Source organism: Sylvia atricapilla, chromosome 3 (genome assembly GCF_009819655.1).
Source record: "Sylvia atricapilla isolate bSylAtr1 chromosome 3, bSylAtr1.pri, whole genome shotgun sequence".
Taxonomy (NCBI): domain Eukaryota; kingdom Metazoa; phylum Chordata; class Aves; order Passeriformes; family Sylviidae; genus Sylvia; species Sylvia atricapilla.
The window spans coordinates 56,541,473-56,560,395 of NC_089142.1; the positions used below are offsets into that span (position 1 = coordinate 56,541,473).

General features: G+C 42.7%; 1 protein-coding gene across 1 annotated transcript in view; it reads left to right on the plus strand.

Annotated features, from left to right (window-relative positions):
- Positions 1 to 13,349, plus strand: part of MYB (MYB proto-oncogene, transcription factor) — a gene marked incomplete at its 5' end in the record, with an annotated part of 28,255 nt that extends 14,906 nt beyond the window's left edge. The window contains 5 exons of the mRNA XM_066314419.1: positions 440 to 554; positions 641 to 766; positions 1,441 to 1,551; positions 2,163 to 2,270; positions 11,913 to 13,349. Of these exons, the coding sequence (XP_066170516.1) occupies positions 440 to 554; positions 641 to 766; positions 1,441 to 1,551; positions 2,163 to 2,270; positions 11,913 to 12,029 (577 nt within the window). The remainder of the gene's footprint in view (positions 1 to 439; positions 555 to 640; positions 767 to 1,440; positions 1,552 to 2,162; positions 2,271 to 11,912) is intronic.
- Between the last annotated feature and the right edge of the window lie 5,574 nt (positions 13,350 to 18,923).

Sequence of the window (18,923 nt, forward strand, 5' to 3'; positions counted from 1 at the left end):
AAGTTGTGAATGGCGTATCCCTGGATGAAGCCCTGGGCAACCTGATCTCCTGGAAGGTGTGCCTGCCTGTGGCGGGGTGTTTGGAACTAGAGGATCTTTAAGGACTGTTCCAGCCTAAACCATTCTACGATTCTGTGCTTCCTGCAGGGTTGCTTGCTCACACATTCAGATTTTTCTTAGTTGGGAGTAAAACTTCCACTTTATGACTACTGAAGTAGGTTATTAAACTGTGCCTGTAGGTTCACCAGTTTTTAAAATAAAGTCATTACACCTTATCACAGTCAAATAGATGTTCTGCTGTAAAAGCAAAATAGATTATAGGATCTCAGGGAAATATTTGCCGAAGTGTTACAACAATACCGCCTGTATGCACACATTTCTGTAAAGAGGTAGTAATTCCATGCATGTTCCTTTAAAGTTCCTTTCCTTCTTTTTAAAGTTTCAGGACTCCAGCAATCAAGAGGTCGATATTAGAAAGCTCTCCAAGAACACCCACTCCATTCAAAAACGCACTTGCAGCTCAGGAAATCAAATACGGTCCTTTGAAGATGCTGGTAAGAAGGAAACAATGATAAAAGTTGCTTTGATATTAGTGCAGAGGGATGTTCTGGGACTTGGATATAACGTTTCTTTCTTTCAGCCTCAAACTCCAACTCATCTTGTAGAAGATCTGCAGGATGTTATCAAGCAGGAGTCGGAGGAATCTGCAATAGTGGCTGGGCTACATGAAAGTGGACCCCCTTTGCTGAAGAAAATCAAACAAGAGGTAAATCTCGAACTTACCTGAGGCAATTTAATTCAGAACTCTTTGCTGAGAAACTTATAGCAATGCCTTTTCTGTTAAATAGCTGTCTGTTTTGCTTTCATGTGAGCCCCAAGATCTTAGTGTCGGTTCCATATAGTACACTAGGCATGTCTAATTCATCTCCCATTGATTTCCATAGAAGTCTTTCTGCTGTTTTCAGCAGGGGTTTGCTTGGGCCGTTCTAATGCAGTTTTCGTTTGAAACTTAAAAAGAAAAGAAAAATTAGACATGAATTTGGATTGAATCTTTCAAATATTGGTGAAAAGTATAGAAGAACCCCATGGGGACCAAGCTCCATGGAGTGACTTAGAAACCTGAACATTTGAGGACATTGCATTATATTACTTTGTCACTAAAGTTCTAAAAATACATATATTCTCAGTCCTTTCTAGGGGATTAAACTCCTGAATACTGACAGAGCACTGAGTGCAAGTATTCAAAGTTTTATTAGATGGGGATTTTTTGGAGAACCTTGAACTTTTTTGTTCTGCAAAGAGCAAGGCTGCTGTAAAAGATGTTGCTGTAAACATGCATTATGCACCTCTGTGAAGAACATTTGTTCAATTTGTTAGGCAACTGACAGAATTCTCCTGGTCAGTTATATGGTGGTTGAATCATGCCTTTTCTGCTTTCAGGTGGAGTCCCCAACAGATAAAGCTGGAAATTTTTTTTGCTCAAATCACTGGGAAGGAGAAAACCTGAACACTCAGCTCTTTACACCAGGGTCTACTATGGAAGATGTACCAGTAAGTATGAGTTTTCACACCATCAAAGGAATTGTTTGTTTTACATCTCTGTTCGATTCTTAAATGCAAGAATGAGTATTTTTTTGATTTTATTCACAAGTAGGCTTTATTCCTCATTTCCTTATAATTTTCCTTTACTAATCATAAAAAGCAAAATGCTACTCTTAATTATCACTCTGATGCCTATAGAAGGTTGCAGAAGTTGCTGTCATTTTGCTGCCCACAGACTTTGAAGAGCCTACACTTGAAGGATGCCTGCACCTGTGTATAGAAATTACTAGATCATGGAGTTAAAAACTGGTGAAAGAGAGAGAGAGAGAGAGACTCTCTCTTGGTTATTGCAAAGGAGACCTTGCATGAGCACAGTAATTATTCAGTGTTACTGTTATTCCTTGAACTTGGAATTTTCCTTGGATGGAAAGCCTTTGCACACGGCCATGCTCCTGCAAAGCTGAGTCCTAGGCACACCAGCCTGAGGTCTGCGCCTCATCTCTGGCTGTGCCCATTGTAGCAACTTCTACACTCAAGCCGAGTTTACAAACAGTGCATTTCAATTCAGGTTGTTCTCATGTGTTGCTGAAAACCTTTTTCTTTTTTCTTTCCCTGTTCAGAATCTTCTTACCAGTTCCATTTTAAAGATGCCTGTGTCTGAAGATGATGATAGTTTTCACAAAACAGTTGCAGTACCTAGAAACAGGCCATTAGCTAGTCCTCTACAGGTAATTATTCTTTGATAAAACTATCCTTTGTATATAAAAATACATATATGCATATACATATATGCATATATATATATATCTATATATATCTTTCTCACAGACCGATTTTAAGTTTTGGGTATGGAAGAATGAAATGTTTAGATCAATGTGGCTGAGGATCTCACTTTGCCTGTGGAGCATAGGGGCACAGTGGCTGCAGCAGAGCCAGGAAGCTAAACAGGGCACAGCCCTGTGTGTGGGGTATTGTATGTAGCTCAGCTCGTTGCAGTGTGAAATTGGTGAATCAAGAATTAACGTGGACCAGAGGGGATTTTTTTTTTTCAATAGACCTCTTGTAGATGGCACTGCTGTAGAGTCACAGCAATCACCTACAAGATTTTTGGAGATTTGATTGGTATGGTGGTGGCCAGAACTTGTGACTGGCCTTGGGGGTGAGAGGACAGACTCTAGCACTGCCTGGCTGGCACAGGGTGTGGCCAGTATTGCCCATCCAGCCCAGCACCAGGATGGCCTTTTCCCAGTGAAAGCTAAATGTGTAATTGTTGTAATGTAAGTCAGATGTGAGGCTGGGGTTTATGTGTCTGTGCTTTTGCCAAGTGTTAACAAACATCGACATTTGCTGTACTTTAAAATAGAGCTGTTGCACAGGGGCTGAGCCAAAGCCCACCAAAGTCATAAGCAGCCAGTTTGGCAGCTCTTGTGTGCTTTAGGTGGAACCCGCAGCAAGTCATTCAGAAAACAAAACGTATTTCTGAGGTAGATGACTAAGTGATTTTGTAGCCCTTCTCCACATGGGAGAATTAAAGGAAAATGTCTCATTCCCCAGGGTGAGTCACTGTCAGGAAGGAAATTGTAACTCCATAGTTCCTGACTTTCAGACAGATAGTCCGCATGGCTAATCCTTTCTTTCCTCCCTCTTTCCAGAATTTACATTAGGGCTTATTGGGATGAATAAAGGCTGGTTTTGATTAAGCATTTCTAGCCAGGCATTACAAAAGGAGATAGTAAAATTTTACGCATGTCCCCATTTGGCACAGTTTGCCATGGAGTGGGCTTGTATTTTCTGCTGCAGAATAATTTGATGAAAAATAGCTTTGGAGAGCAGGGACCAGGGCTCTCCTGGGCATGGAGGTGTCTGTAGAGGCCAAAGACTCACACTCAGTATTGTTTATCTGCTCTTGCCTCATGAGCTGTGTTTCTTGGCTGCACTGTGGTAGACAGCCAAGGGAAGGGTTGGCAGATCCACTGCACCTGGTCTAGGGCAGTGTCTAGGGGATGAATTCACCTCATGACAAAGGAGCCTGGGTCTCCAGCTTTGCAAGGGGTTGCTGGAGTTCCCTGGTGGGTGTGCGGGCTGAGGCTGCTGGTCCCTACCAACTCAGCCCTGCTGTGTCCCAATACCTGCCTGAACCATGACCCAGCCAAACTCTGGGCTCCTTCACAGATTTAGGGCAAGATTTTCAGGTAGCTAAACAGCATGTACTCTGTGTTGTCCTGTTAGTGGTAGTTGCCTGCACTCTGGCTGCAATAAAAAAGAAGGATCTGAGAGGTCTGTAAAATAGGATCTTTTGATCTTTGGTGTACTGGCGTTATGTTTCCTGCTATCTAAAAATAATTTCTTTACAAGCTGCTGTAAACTAAGGGGCTTGTTTAACCTTCTGTCCTCACTCATGCTGATTTTGTTCAGGAAGTTTACATGAGTCAATTTGTGGATCATTCTGGATTCAATTCTTCAGTCCTTGCTCAGGAAAACCATGTTAAAAGTCGGGTATGCTCATTGTTTGGATAAAGAGGACCTTTTCTTAAGTAGGAACTGAGTTAAAAAACACTTTCCAACTCCTCTCAGTGTTTAAAGTGTGTTGCATTGAAAGAAAAAGTAGTTGTAAAAAGCCCCAAAATTAATAGCTGGTATGCAGCTTCTTGTCTCTGCTGCTGGAATGTAATCTTAAATGAAGAATGAGGCTTGGGTTTTCTGTGACGGTGGCACAGACAGCTTTTTCAGAATGAAATACAGACTTCTTGTAACAATGCAGTATTGCCTGCCAATGGCTGCACTCACTGGTTTGGATTTGGTGTCCAGGTTAAAAGTAATGGTGAAGCTGCTTGGCTTCATGTTGCAGGGGAGGAGTGTGGCCCCATGCAGCTCAGAAAGGACATGAAGTCTGGCTCTGTTTCACACCAGAAACTGCTGCTGCCCTCTCCCCAGTGCTTCCTCTCCTCCACCCCAGTGTAAATGGACTCATATGGCTAAGGTGTAGCATGTCTAAAGGGTGCAAAGCCGTGGAAAACGCTAGTCTTTGGGCTTGTTGTTGTTTTTACTGTTTGCATTTTGTACATGACCAGATTTTAGCACATTACTGTCCTCTGCTTTCTACCCTTCCTGATTTAGGGTTTGGTATCTCACCCTCATATGTGAACACAAAAAAATACTGGACTAAATCCACTGATCCCATGAAAGTAGACATTAAGCATGAGGGAACTCATGTGGGTGAAATTTAGTTGTGTCTGCATATGTTGACATTGCCGTTGTTAATATTTTGGGCCTGGTCCAACTGTTCTTACTTAGGCAAATTCTCATTGACTTCAGTCCAAGAAAGAATTACAGGAATCTCTGCACCTTGGGATCTGTGCATGGAGAGGAAAGAGAGAAACAAAGACAGCACTAAACTTAGGGGTTTTTTTAATATGTTTGGTTCTTAAAATTCCATTTTCTTGTAAATTTGAGCTTAGAAAAGAGGGAGGTAGTTTATTTACCAGCCCACAGTTTTCCATTGCTTTAATAATTTGCACTACATTTACACAAAGATATTTGGCTAGCAATAAACTGATCAAAATCCTTGATTACTTATTGTTTGGCTGTTAAATTCCAAAGAAGGCAAGAGTAGCGAATGTTCAAACACATCTCTAATGATATTTTTTACTGCATTTTGGGTACACGACTGATCATATGCCATTTAGTAAATAGCAGCTGATGACCATATCAGATAGCACAACATGATTCACCATCACTTAGCAGGAACGGCATGTTGCATCATTTGGCATGTGAGGTCAGGTAGCTCCCTGTAACACCGCTGGAGTTTGGTGCTGTCAGTGTTGTATAGAGAAAAGAGAGAAGCCGCCTCCATAGACCCAGGAAGAGTTTGGGCTTTATCCTCATTCAATCCCTTGTTAAGTCTCCCTAAGACACTAGATGTAATGGCAATTTTGTATAAGATCTTTCTGGTAAGGTGTGGAGGACAGCTCTTCTGTCCTATGTGGCAAATCTCATGGTTGTGCATTGAGTATTATCAGACTGGCAGGAACAGGAACGTCTCTCACCAAACCCACATGTTGCCTTGGGGTAGACTTATTCTCCACTGCATGAATCCCAAATTTCTGCTTTGTATTCCTGAGGTTAGTTAAAACCTGTATTTTTCGCCCTATATTTTTGTCACTTAGTTGCATGTCAGGGAGATTTTGATCTCACTAGCAACCTTTCTAAGGGTTAAGATTTTGGGATAAGGTACTTCAATACGAAGACAAACAGATGATCTGTACTGAGTGTGTACTTGAATTTTGCCTTGTAAGAGGTTACATAAAAACCCCTCTGTTTCTGGCCCTTCCTATGTAAAAGTTAAATTTTATTTCACATTATGTTCTGTAGCAGTACATAATACAAACTATCCTAACATAGATATTTTAACAGATAGAAAAGTAGGCTAAATCACAGACCTTCCACCTAACCCTGCAGGCTATCAAAAGACACCATGAAATGGAGCCTTTTAAGAAAATAGCACTGCTTTGATATCTTCTTCCCCCAGTAACAAAGGAAACAACACAAGGTAGAAGCCCTGCAAGCTAAAGAGAATGTTCTTCAACCCCTAGCTCCTGTCACTTTCCATTTTTTAACCACAGACTGACACATTTCAGCTCGAATTTCCTGACTTTCAGCGGTTTATGTAGCTATTTTCTTCAAAGAGTTAAGTTTAAAGGATTTTAAAACAGTTACTTGGTTAACCTTTTTTCAAGTGTTTGAACTGTCATGAAGCTTAATTTTCTCAGTTTAAATAGTGAAATGTTGTTTCATTTGCAGCTGGTTGTAAGACACAATGGCCAGAAAGGCAGCATGGTCCCCCGCAACAGCAGGCTTTCTCTGCTTTACCACCATGGAATCTTTCTGGGGGAAGAAGGTCCTGAAATCTCATACTTTTCTTTGTTTAATCAAGGGAGAAGGGGAAGCACGCTGTGTTTTGAGATTTGCACAGCAAGGGAAGGTAGCCCCACAGGTTTCCCTTGTTTGTGTTGCCCCTTCTCTCTCCAGTGACTGATGTGTAGAGGAAGGAGATATGCTTGCCACAGCTGAGGGAGCCAGAGAAGGTTCAAAGTTACAGGCCAGTCATTGCATGCTTTCCTCCCAGGTAGGCAGAATTTGGGTTGCAAACAGATTAGAAATTACAGCTGCCCTGAGCTGGTGATGATGGTCTCTTGGGAAGAAAAGTTACAGCTTAAATATTAGCCACAGTTGCAGCAATGTATTCTGATCTTTTGGGGGGAAAAAAAAAGAGAAAAATAAATAATTAAATAAAATTACTTAAGGACAAAACTGGAGAGGGGAAGAATATCCTAGTATGAGTTGCAGGTGCTTAGCTCACTTCCATATCTCCTCTATTCATCTTACTTGGCAAGCTCATACATCTTGAGCAGGAGTTTTATTTAAGCAAGAACGTTAGGGTTAAGCTCTTAAAAATGCCATCAAATAGCTCTTTCTAGCTCTGGTGTCATGCTTATAACAAAAGCTGAAAAGTTGGACCAGCGTATTCTTTCATATTTAGCAAGCTGCACTTCTGAGCAGCTCAGCCCCAGAGGTTAGGAGCAGTCTGTCCTGTGCCCCAGAGGAAAGCTAGCAACAGGGGTAGAAATAGTGGTCTGTCTTGTCAAATGAGATAAAAAATTAATTTATGGTCACTTTAGTTTTTAGTTAGTCTTTACTGTCTGGTGCTGATAGGTTTCTGCCAGTTCTGCATCCTTACAGAATGGAAAGCCATGTTATTCATATGCTGTCTTATGCTATTCAGCTATATGTATGCTGCTAGGAAATTGTTTTCTTTAGTGCACTGTTTTACTGTTTCAGGAGTGCTGCATTTCTGTTGCAAGCCTTCTTTTCAGGGGCATATTCTGCAGACAATCTATACCGTGTAATCTAAGGGAAAGCTGGCAAGAAATCCAGCTTTTTGCAGCAGGGAAACATGATTGGAGACCTTCTAATAGTCTGATCATTTTTAATATTTTAAATACACTAGCTTTTTAAAAATTATTTTTAAATACCAGCAAAGCTTGGGTAAATTAGTGGGTATGTTTGTAACACCTCTAGCTTTGTTGGAGTTGCTGAAGGTACCTGCCAGCAGAGCAGAGATGTAAAATCTGTCTTCTAACACAGTTCTTTGCTTAAGGATTTCTACTAGACTTCCATCAGTTTGGGAACTCAGCGCTGCAGGACTGCAGCAGTGTTTGGTTTTGGCACTGGCTTCTAATACAAAAGATGTTGTAACACAGGAGCTTTCTTAAGCTATAGAGACAGCACATGAAAAGGCAGTCTGGGCTACAAGAGCAGAAGGACTAGTTCTGTTAGAAAAGCACCTTTCCACATTGTTTTCTTCCCTTGCTCTGGTCTGTTTTCTCTAGATGATCCAACTTTTTATTTAAAGTGCTTTAACTGGCTATCCCAGTTACAGCTTTGACAGCTTGTTTACAGTTCATATTTGCCTGAGGGCAGTCGAAAGCATATTGCAGGATAAATAGGGTAGTTTTGCAGCCAGGAGAAGGATGTATTGGTAGGATTATTGAGGTTAAAAAAAAAAAAAAAAAGGGGGGACAGGGAGAATGACATAGCTGGAATTGTACCATGTAATTAATCTGTAATTTAATCGTATGGGAACTCGTAGCATTATACTTTCTTTCCTCCCCCACTCCCAAATTTAACTTAAATAGAGAAACTGCTGTGTTTGGAAAAGAAAAATACAGTGGAAGTACTGGCTGAAAAGGTTTAAAGTCTTTTAATTGACAGCAAAATTAAAATTAGTCTCCTACTCTGCAAGGCAATGAAAAAAATTGTGTATGTGGAAAAAATTTACTGTGGAAATCCCTTTCACTCCCCACTGGCTAGGAATTTAGGTGCCAAAATGAATACCTCACTATTACATGACTGAATTTAAGCTGGATGGATCAATGAAAACACGTCCATCAATTTTGATGGGGTTTGGGTCAGGCTTTCTGGTTTCTGGTTGCAAAGATCTTGTTTCCATCCATTGATTTGCAGAGTTAGACCTGTGTGGTCAGGAAGATGCAATGAGCATTCTGCAACAGGAGTGTTCTGGCTGGGGTTTCTGTGCTGTTTTCCTGCATGCCTGTAGCCTTCTCCCTGGGTCTCTTTTCTTTTGATACGTTTGTTGAGCACTGCTGCCTGTGGGGCACTGCCACTGTCCTGTAACAGAGCCTTGTCAGTACTTGCTGCCATGCTGGTGTGGAAGGAGGCATTGTGGCATCCCTTTTTTCCCTTTTTACCATGAGATCCCATAGCTGTGTGTGACCAGGCCTGGCAAGGCACTCTGCCCGGGTTGTAGGACCCAGCACTCCCTGCCAAGGAGGGAAGGAAAGCTGCTCCCATCGGCGTGACTTTCACACGTGCCTCTGGCACGGAGCTGCGGGGCTGGCAAGGCACAGGCATTGTGCTTTGTTTTGTGTTGGCTGCCGAGAGGCAGGGCTTCAGACAGAAAATGTTTATTAAAAATACCCACTCAAATGTTATCGGAGTTCCCCAAGGGTAGAATGGAAAACTGTGTTAGTAAATATGCTGCACCAGAAAACATACTACTTTGGGTCCAATTCTTCTTTCTTCACTGGAGCAGAGCTCTCACCATCATCACCGAGATGCAAAGTTAGCCTCCTTTTATAAGTTTGTCGCAATAGGGAGGGGGTGTAAATAGTGTAATTTTCTGGGAAAAATAATACATGGATGAAAACTTCTCTGTCCCTACAGCAAAGCTGAAGCTGTTTCAAGCAGGCTCAAGTGAGGGGTGGAGCTGGTCCTCCTGTGCTTGCTGTATCTGCTGCCCAGTGCTCCCCGGGGCAGCCAAGCCCAGTGGGAGGGCAGAGGGTTACTGCCTGCCTGAGCAGCTTCTGCCACACTGACATCAGGTTAAAGATGAAGACCAGGCTTTCCGTGGAATGAGTGACATGTAGCAGCCTGCTGAGATGTTGTTGATATCAGGATACAGATTTTTTTTTTTCTAGTAAGCACATGGCTGTTAATACAAAGAGCTCTGTGTAGATACTAACAATTAAGCCTAATTTATGAAATAGGGACACTCCTTACCTGAAATTACTTGTATTTTTCAGAAATTGACATACTGTGGCAAATGGACTTTTCCTTACATATTTTCAGTTATTTAAGGGACTGCTGATCTCTTATTTCTAGACTGGTGCATTGAAGCTTTGGGGATCACAGGGAAATACTGGTTAGATGCATATTTCTGTCCTTGGAAATTACAGATATTCAGGAACTATCAGCTGCTTTTGAGGTGTACAGAACAAATCCAACTTCTAAGTAAAACCGATGGCATTATACCAAGCATTAATTTGGTTCCTCATGCAAATACCTCTAAAACAGCAGGAGAAAATAAGCACAGGTGCCTGAGTCCCACTGAGGATCAATAGGGAGTTGTAGGTTCCCAGCTTGTGTAGGTGCCTTTGAAAAAGTTACCCTGGAAGTTGTTTAACCAAAACATAAAAGGAGCTGTGGTGTGTTGCATGCGGGTCTGTGGCATGCAGAAAGTGTGTCACACCTGCTTTCTGCCATGTGGCCTCAGCTGAGCCACAGCACAAGGTACACAGCTCTAGAAAAAAGGTGTATGGCATGTCTGCTCACTTCACAAATGCAGCTTTCCCACAAAAACTTCAGAAACTGAATGATTTGAGGCCTGACCTGGTTCTCCTTCAGAAAGGGAACTCCTACTGAAGCTCAGCAGTTTTGCTTGCAAAATGGCATCCAGGACAAGAGGCAACATTTGGAACTTCTCTACAGAGAAGAGAAAGCCATGTCTAGGGAAGCCCAGCAGAAGTTTGCAGAGGAGTAACATGCTTGCTTTAGTTATTCACTGGGTTTGTCCCTTTTAGACTGTAAGCCCTCCAAAGCAGGAACCTCGGTCCCTGTGTTTGTGCTGGTGCCCTGATTAGGGCATGTTATGTGAAATTATCTGTATGTCATAGTTGCCCAGCCTTTTACTACCCATATGTCCTAGATAACACTGTTTACAGTCAGAAGGGCATTCTGTGAACATTTAGGCCAGAGAATAGTTTAAGGATCCTTTTGCAAAGTTAACAGCTAGAAGTTGAAGTTGGCAACTATAAGTTGGCAGAAGGAGCCTTGGGCACGCCAGGACAGTTCTGCTCTTAGCAGATGGTTTGCAGTCCACTCATCATGATTCACCCAGTGTCCTTGAGGTCGGGAAGGCTTTGGACATCTCTTTGAGCAATGTAATTGTTGTCCTGCAAAGATGATCCTTTTTGAATGCAATGGAGAACAGAGAAAGGTTTCTCCTGACTTGTCTTAACTGGTGGATCCTGAGCATACACCTTTTCAGTATTCAGCAGTACTGGGATCTATTTGTGGAAACATAAGCACAATTGTGTGCATTTTTGGAATGCAGAGTATTTGTACAGGCTAACTACATGTTAATAGAAGTTTTATTCAGGTCTTAGAGAAAATTTCAGTATGGAAAGGCAGATACACTGGGTAAATGAGAGAGTTCAACAGAAAAAAATAAAAGTGTGTATCCTGGTAAATTCCAGGAGCTTTTAAATTTTATTGCTGTTTATAGCTCAAGGCAATGAGAAATGTCTCACATGTGTAGTGAGTAAATAAATACAGCACACACAGCCCTCTGCAGATAGGTTTATCTCATTTCAGCATTATACTAAATGGTGTCTGCAACCTCCATAAATACCACAAAAAGTGAAATGGCTTACATGATAATTAAAAAGCTGTTTCTGCTGAGAGTCGAGCCCCCCTCCCTTCTCCTTTGCCAGAGGAGCTGAGCTATTGGGCGGGTGCTGATCACTGCACACAGGTGGAAGCAGCTTTGAGCACGGGAATCCTCGGCAGCGGTGGTCAGGCTGTCAAGGATGTCAGGTTCCTTTAGGGAACTTCAGGACAGAGCAGCTGCATTTTTAGAGTGGAAGTTTGGCAGGAATTTGTGCATGGTCACAACACAGAATATTTTAACTGTGGGCTGTGGCCTGTCCATGCTCTGTTGACCATAAAGTTCACTTGCCAAGTATGTTCCCGTTTAGACCTTCCTAAAGGATTAAAGGCAAGGCTATAGGTATGGCCTTATAGAAAAGACACTGAGACAGAGGCAGAAAAGCTTGGATCTCTTGTGGTGTCCCCTCCGCAGATCATCTGGTCTATCTGCCCCTGTGGTCACTAACTGAGAAGTCAGGGTGACATTTTTTTGCCTGCTGTGTTGAGATTTCTGTTTCTTGGGGGACAGGACCACATCCCCACTGCCTGTTCATGGAACAGTTAATTATGAGCAGGCCCAGCTTTGGCTGGGACTGTGGATAAATCACACAGCATTCAAACTAAATCTCTCTCTTCTAATTTAGCATCTGAACAACACCTGGGAGCCAGCATCCTGTGGGAAGATCGAGGATCAGATGGCTCTGCCAGATCAGGCACGCAAATACATGGCCACCTTCCCCACCCGGACTCTGGTGATGTGAAAGGGTCGACACACAGAGAAGCATTATGGTTTTGAGAACACTTCACCTCCTCTGGGAAATTCCTGTTCCTCTGCATGAGAACTTTTCATGAATGGGAGAAGAGCCTATCTTTGTTGTGGTACAACAGTTGGGAGCGGCACAAAGTGCATTTAGTCACTCAGCATATATATTCTTGTTGGATTTCACCCAACTTAAGAGTTTGTGTTTTTTTAATGATACTTGCCTAAATTATTAGGTATTGAGTTTGAATCAGTAATTAATGATCTTAAGTGCAGTCTTATAATAAAGATAATTTTTCTTGTACTTTTTGAGATCAAGCAGACTTAATACACCAGTATTGTTATTTCAGTGATGTGCTAGCCAGGGGTGGGGTTTAGTTTGTTTCTTTTTTTATTATTATTTTGTTTTTTAATAATAAAAGAGCAGGTACTCAAACAGATATATTTTAAATCACTGAACAAAATGAATTGGTGTAAAATACCGAAGTGAAAAGCATTACTACAAACGCTTGTCTGTGCAAAAGGGGGAAGCTGATCAAGATCGTGAATGCTCAAACATCCATGCCTCTTGAAATACTCCTTTCTGTTTTGGTTCTAGGCCATTATACATTGTGTGTTTGGGGGGGGTGGGTAATTAGCTTGCTTTAAAAAATATTACTGTATGAAACATAGATTTATGAGAAAAATTATATTTTTATTCAGTAATTTAATTTTGTAAATGCCAAATGAATACTGTGTTTTGCTGCTACAGACCTTAGCGTGTAGACATGCTGCTAGTGTAAAAGGAGCAGTAGAGCTTTATATGGAAAAAAACAAATGTTGATGTTAGCTAATTGACTATGCACTAGCATTTCAGACCTTTTTGTTTTAATTTTTTTTACATCATTTATATTTTTTCCCCTTTTTTTTTAAAGCAATATTTTTGAACACTGTTCTTGGGAGATTTTTATTTGTGTGGATGTATTGTTTTGTTTCTCATTGGTTTGTAACAGCATGCATTGCACCTTCATATGTTTGGGAGAACACTGTCTTGTTCATGTTGTCTCTTTTGTTCCATGTCTAGCTAGTTGTTCCCTAACTTGGGTCTTGTGTACTGAATCAGATTCTTAGAAATACATGGTTCTTTGTACTGCCATACAATGATCTTTATTGATATGGCAAAACACTGATTTTATTTTATTTTTTTATTTTTGTGTGTTTTTATAACAGCCTCTGACTTTGCTGCCTTAATAGCATTTGGTGCAGCTTTATCTGCACTTAATTTTTTATACAACAATGTACTGCCTTGTAGATAAATAAAGTGTGTTCTTTTTTACTTAAACCTGCATGGCCTCCTAATCTTGTTTGTCTTCAGTTTTTTGGCCGTGGTGTTAAAGGCAACAATCAAGCCAAGAAGGTTTTTCCCAGCACACTTAGATAAGCAAGGAATAGAGTTTTGCACACCATAGCCTCAAAATCCTCAGTTCTCATTGATTGCTAAGGAAGTGGAAGGAACACAGCACAAAACAGTGAGTACTGAGCATGTTGTGGTCTCAGGGCACATCTCTATTGACACCAAAGTCTAGGTCAGCTTCAGTCAGTGGGAGACTCACTGCACCTTTTGTGCAAAACTGCCCTTATCCCACTATGCTGGCTAATTTATGTTTTCATCTGAGGACAATCAGGTCAGGAACTAACTGAATAGGAGAAAAGTATTCTGGAGTTCTTATAACTGTTGAACAGGTTTTTTTTCATGCTTGTCTTAAGAAAACAGAGGTGAGAATCTACTTTGAAACCCCGGTGCATTGTGCTTCACAGCAAATAATTGGACAGACCTGCAAGAGCCTCACACAGCTGACATGCTGAGGGACTTTCAGCCCTAGGAAGGCTGGAGATAAAAGCAATTCCTTACAAAACAAACAAACAAATAAAAGGCATCCTGTCAGAACAAAAAAAAAAAAGGCATCTTATTGAGTAGCTTGAAAATAAATTGCTGAAATGTAAGTTGATGCAAGTGCTTCGAAGTCGTAATGACATTGGTGCAGCAGACTTCAGCTCCATGGTGAAAGAGTAGCCATGTATGTGCTGAGCCTTGCAGTCCTTTTTGCTCCTTACCCAGCACCTGCCTACTCCTCCCAGGCTGAAGGCACATGCTGTCCCTCAAACCATGCAGTGCACAGAACAGGAGGAGCAACAAGGCCCTTTTCACCCTCTGCACAGGTCCCTGCTCGTGTGCTTCTGTCTTTCAGCGTGAGAATGGGCCAGCGCTCCAAGTTGTTTTGTGTGCTTCACATCCACGCCTCCTGTGGGGTGTGGGCTCTCACCCAGCGCTGGGGGCCGGGGAGAGCCAGCCCCGAGGAGCTCCTCGGTGTGACCCGGGGGACGGCGGAGAAGGGGAAGTGTGCGGGAGCCGCTGCCTGGAGCCGGTGCCGGAGCTGCCGGGCTCACGGCGGGAAAAGGCGTGTGCGGGATGTGAGCGCCCTGCGGGGCTCGGCGGCGTGCGGGGAGGGGAGGCCTGCCCTGAGGCACGCCGCGCCGCTTAGGCAGCGCCTTACAGCTCTTGAAGGGAAAAAAAAAAAAAAGGGAAAAAGGAGCGCCAAGTTTTCAACGGGACTTCAAGGCAAAGCCCCTGCCTTGTATGGCTCCAGTGGTTACTGCGCAGATCCTGGCTGAGTTTAAAGAGACCATTATCCCAGTGCTGGGAGCTATGGAAGCTCTGCCTGCAGGTGCCCAGAAAAAGGAGTGAGCTTTTTTTCCCCCCTGCACCTTCAGTTGCTTTAAAATCCATTTTAAACGTGTATAACTGCTACAATAATTGTCATCTAGATGGTCATACTTAGAGCTAATACAGAGGAAAATGTTTCTTTTCCCCGTTTCTCATTTCACTGAAAATGCAAAACACTCTGTAGGCTCAGGCCGGTTTGCATGTGTTTCTGCATGCGTGTGGTGCCCAGCATGGGTGAAGGAAGAGGCTTTCTTTGGATGCTAGACCCAGGAAGCTGATTATTTTCCCTCCACCAATAGTGGCTGCATTTCCTTTGCAGCAAAGTGCCACCTCCCACACATCTTTCTCACACAAAATATCCCTGCGTGACTCTGCTCTTCTCTGTCTGAAATACACGTCTCTGTCTGTCTTTCTTCTGTCCAAAACACACATCTTTCAGAGGCCCAAGAGGAGTCCCACCTCTCTGGCAAATTCCATCTTGAGCCAGTCAGGCAAGAGCTGTCCTGAGACAGGTCCAAGTGAGTGGTCTTGGCGGCAGCTACCTGACCTCGCAGTGGCCCTTTGCACAGGTGTACGGCTGTCCTGGACCCATTTAAACCTAGAGTAACCTACCAAAATGAAAGGAATGCAGGTTCAGTCAAGTTCTTATTTAATGGAGAGTAGATATTTGGCTCAAATTCCTATTAACCTTTTTATCCTCTGTAATTATGACTTAATAATGTTGTCAGTGGGAATTCTTTTGATTTCTGAAAAGAATTTAAATTATCATTTCAGCATGTGCCACTAATTTAAAATAAAGAAACAAAAGAGCCAGGGCAAAAAATAAAGTACCAGAGTGTGAGGTGTTTCCCAGCTAATTCCCTGTCATTCTTCAGCCTTCTATGCAAGGAATTCTGGGGGTTCAAATCCCAAAGGTCTGACCCATGTGACAGATATAAACCTAAACTGAAAAAGGGCCAGAATTTGAATTGGTTCAGGAAAAAACAGAGCTTGAATGAAAGAGCCAGACGTTGTAGTTAGGAGCCAAAATAAATCCGCTGAAGGTAAAGCAGAGAGCAAGCACAGCATTGAATATTCCATAACATAGAGTGATCCTTCAAAAAAGCCAGAAGGTCTTTTTCTCTGTATTCATAATCTTGATTCTGATCTGTGCCAGCTAAGTCAATGGCAATCAGCCCTCCCTCAAGCCCACACAGGCAGGCACATAGGCAAAGGATGCTCCCGTAACACTGTGATGGGAACATCATAACCATAACCTCGTCTTATTCCTGCCACATTTAATTGTATTTCTACTGCATTCCTGATCTGAGACAGGTGTGATGGCAAAGCACAGAACAGAAGACTTGTTCCTAGAAACCTATTTAAAATATGTTGGGGTTTTGGGTTTGTTGTTGGTTGTTGATTTCTTCTGTGTTTAAGGAGGATGTTGAAAATATTTCAGTTTGGGAAAGAATGGTTTTGAGGCACTGGTCTGCATTTTGCCCCTGTCCTTGTTTCCTAGCACGGCTGGAGTCAGTCATGAGAGCAGACGTTGCTCAGGAGTAATGGTGGAGTTCTGCCTGGGTGGCCAAGGAAACACACTGGTCACATCTTTCAATCTCCAGTTTAATGTCTTAATTCAAAAGGAAGTCATGTTTCCTGACCAAATGCACTTGTTCCCTTTGTTTGCCTCTTTTCTTTGAACTTGACTTTGATGTCTCAGCACTTTTCAGTGAAGACCCTGCTACCAGCATAAACTTGTTTGTGACTTTTTTGCTCTCAGTGACTGATGGAGGTGAGATAATGAAGACAGACCAGAGAGGTCCAAATTCTACCCTCAGCTGTGTTTGCAAGCTGGCAATGGTTAAACAGCTCATTGTTAAGGGCTGCAAAATATATTCACTCTGCTATTATTTTTCCATAAATTATTGGTGACCAATAATTTGTTTGGTTTGTTTTTTACAGTCCCTCTTGATACATGAGATTTCTAGAAGGCATTTTTCTAATCCATTTGAGTATCAGAATAATTTCTGACTTTTTAATTGTTTTGTAAAACAGCCTCCACTTCTCAGACTGCACAGATGCACATTTACAGCCTAGTTCGATTCACAGCCAAGGAAATTTCATTTCATGAGGAAAACAAATTTTACCCCTTGATTCAGTCACTACCCATCAGCACGGCTCCAAGACGCGCCGTGTGCACACATCTGTCAGAGAAGCGAAGAAGACGAAGAAGAAAGTTTCAGGAAGCTCTCCCCAGACAGGTTTCTACACTAACCATAGAGACCACCTCTGCATCTCCCGGTTCCTGCCAGCCCAGCTGCAAGCCTGCCATGGCCCTCCCGATACAGTCAGCCCCCAGAGAGCCTTGAAAGGGTGCCTGCAGGTGTGCTTTCCTGCCTACTGTCTCTCTCATGTTTCATTAACTCTCTCATCAGTGTACATCAGCACAGGAGTTATCTGAAGGTGCATGGAGGTTATCACTATTTCAGTGATGGGTTTTTGATATCTGTGTTCCTACCAGCTTAAGGCGGAGACCTCTGAGGTGCTGGCTCAGCCTTCCTGTACAGATAAAGGTGCTGCTAGCCTGTGCTTCTGGCTAGGAAATGGAAATCTGCAAGAGGATTGACCTCCTACCTGCTCAGCCAAGCCTTCTTGCACCAAAGAAATAAACTAAGAAACAGCTGTGGTTGGCTGTAGTCAAAGGCCTAAAATATCTTTCAGTGTAATAATAAAGAAAAGAGATAATATTTTGCTTTCCTTTTCTGCTCTGCTCATACTGGCCATCCCCTGTGCACCCCTACCCACTTCATCTCTCTTTCACCAAGGTGCACGCCCCTGATGGGGTTCAGGCCCAAACACTGCTGCAAAAGGATTGATAAAAGTCTCTGTTCTCCATAACAGGAGTGAACCCAAGCCCATACTGGGCCAGGACTAAAGACATGGATAATTTCCCTGCCCATGGCTGATGTGTTCCTGCCACTCCCACTCATCAGAGGTTCCACTTGCTCACAATGGTTCTCTCAGTGTCCACAGGTTCAGGATCATCTTCACTGAAAAGCGAGCTCTGATTGTAGCTCGAGTAACATCCTCCAGTCAGGGAGGTACACAAAAACCTTTTTCTGGAGGTGATATGCTCCTGGCTGGAAGTTCCACCAGGAATAGGCAAGACAGGCCATGTTACATCCAGCTTTGGCACCCTCTCAGCAGCTTCCTACCTGCCTAGGAAGGGGATGGGCTCTCCTGCAAGGTCCCACAATGGCAGTCCAGGAGCAGCAACACACAGGCTCCCCTCCTGAGCTATCACCGTCACAGAAACACTCTTAATTTTCTTTAATCAAAGAGGTTAGAATAATCCTTTTCTTTCCAACCTCTGATTTGTGGCCACATCCTTTAACAGAAACCCCATAACAAATACAAATCCAGTTTGTATGGTCATAAGCTACAGAACTAATGTGATAGTCACGCCTCCATCACTGCCCTTGAAACTCAGGGATTTCTAGTACCAACCTTCATTGCAGCCAGCTGCAGTAGCTACTCTTCGGGTCTCAGAGCCAGACCCAGTGTGATCAGGGAGGACTGAACACAACACACACCTGCACCACAATTTTGCCTCAGAAATCACAAAGCAGCAGGCATGATGATTAAAATAAGATGCTGGATTCTTCCAGCAGTCCCTCCTCCTTTTTGCCACTACCAAATTTTGCTGTGCTGTCTGTCCAACATCCAAAAAACACTTATTACCATCCTCTCTGAAAGTTGATCAATGGAGCAACTTGGTTTTTATGTGACATATTGAACAGAGTGAATGTGGAAATTTATTTGCTACCTTTGTTTGCCTTCCTGTCAGAGGTACAAGCTCTTCTTCTTTCCTCTTTAACATCCGTAACTTTTTCTAAAGGATTCCAATAACAGAAACTCACTTTTGTCTAGAGCACAGGAACTTTTCCAGAAGGCTTAATGCCCCAGAGGCAGCCTTGTACTCTCTGGAAGACCATGCTGAGGGTGCTGCAGCTTCACTTGCTTTTGCTCCACCAAAGCAGGTTTCCACACCCTAATCCAACCTTTCCAGTAAAACCAGGCTCTGTGAAAGAGAGCCCAACTGCTACAAGTAAAGGTTTGGACTGACCAGATTTCTCTTGACTGAATACACAGGATGGCCAAAGACACCCTAGTTCTGCAGCAATGTTCAAGTGTTGCAGTGATGAGGAT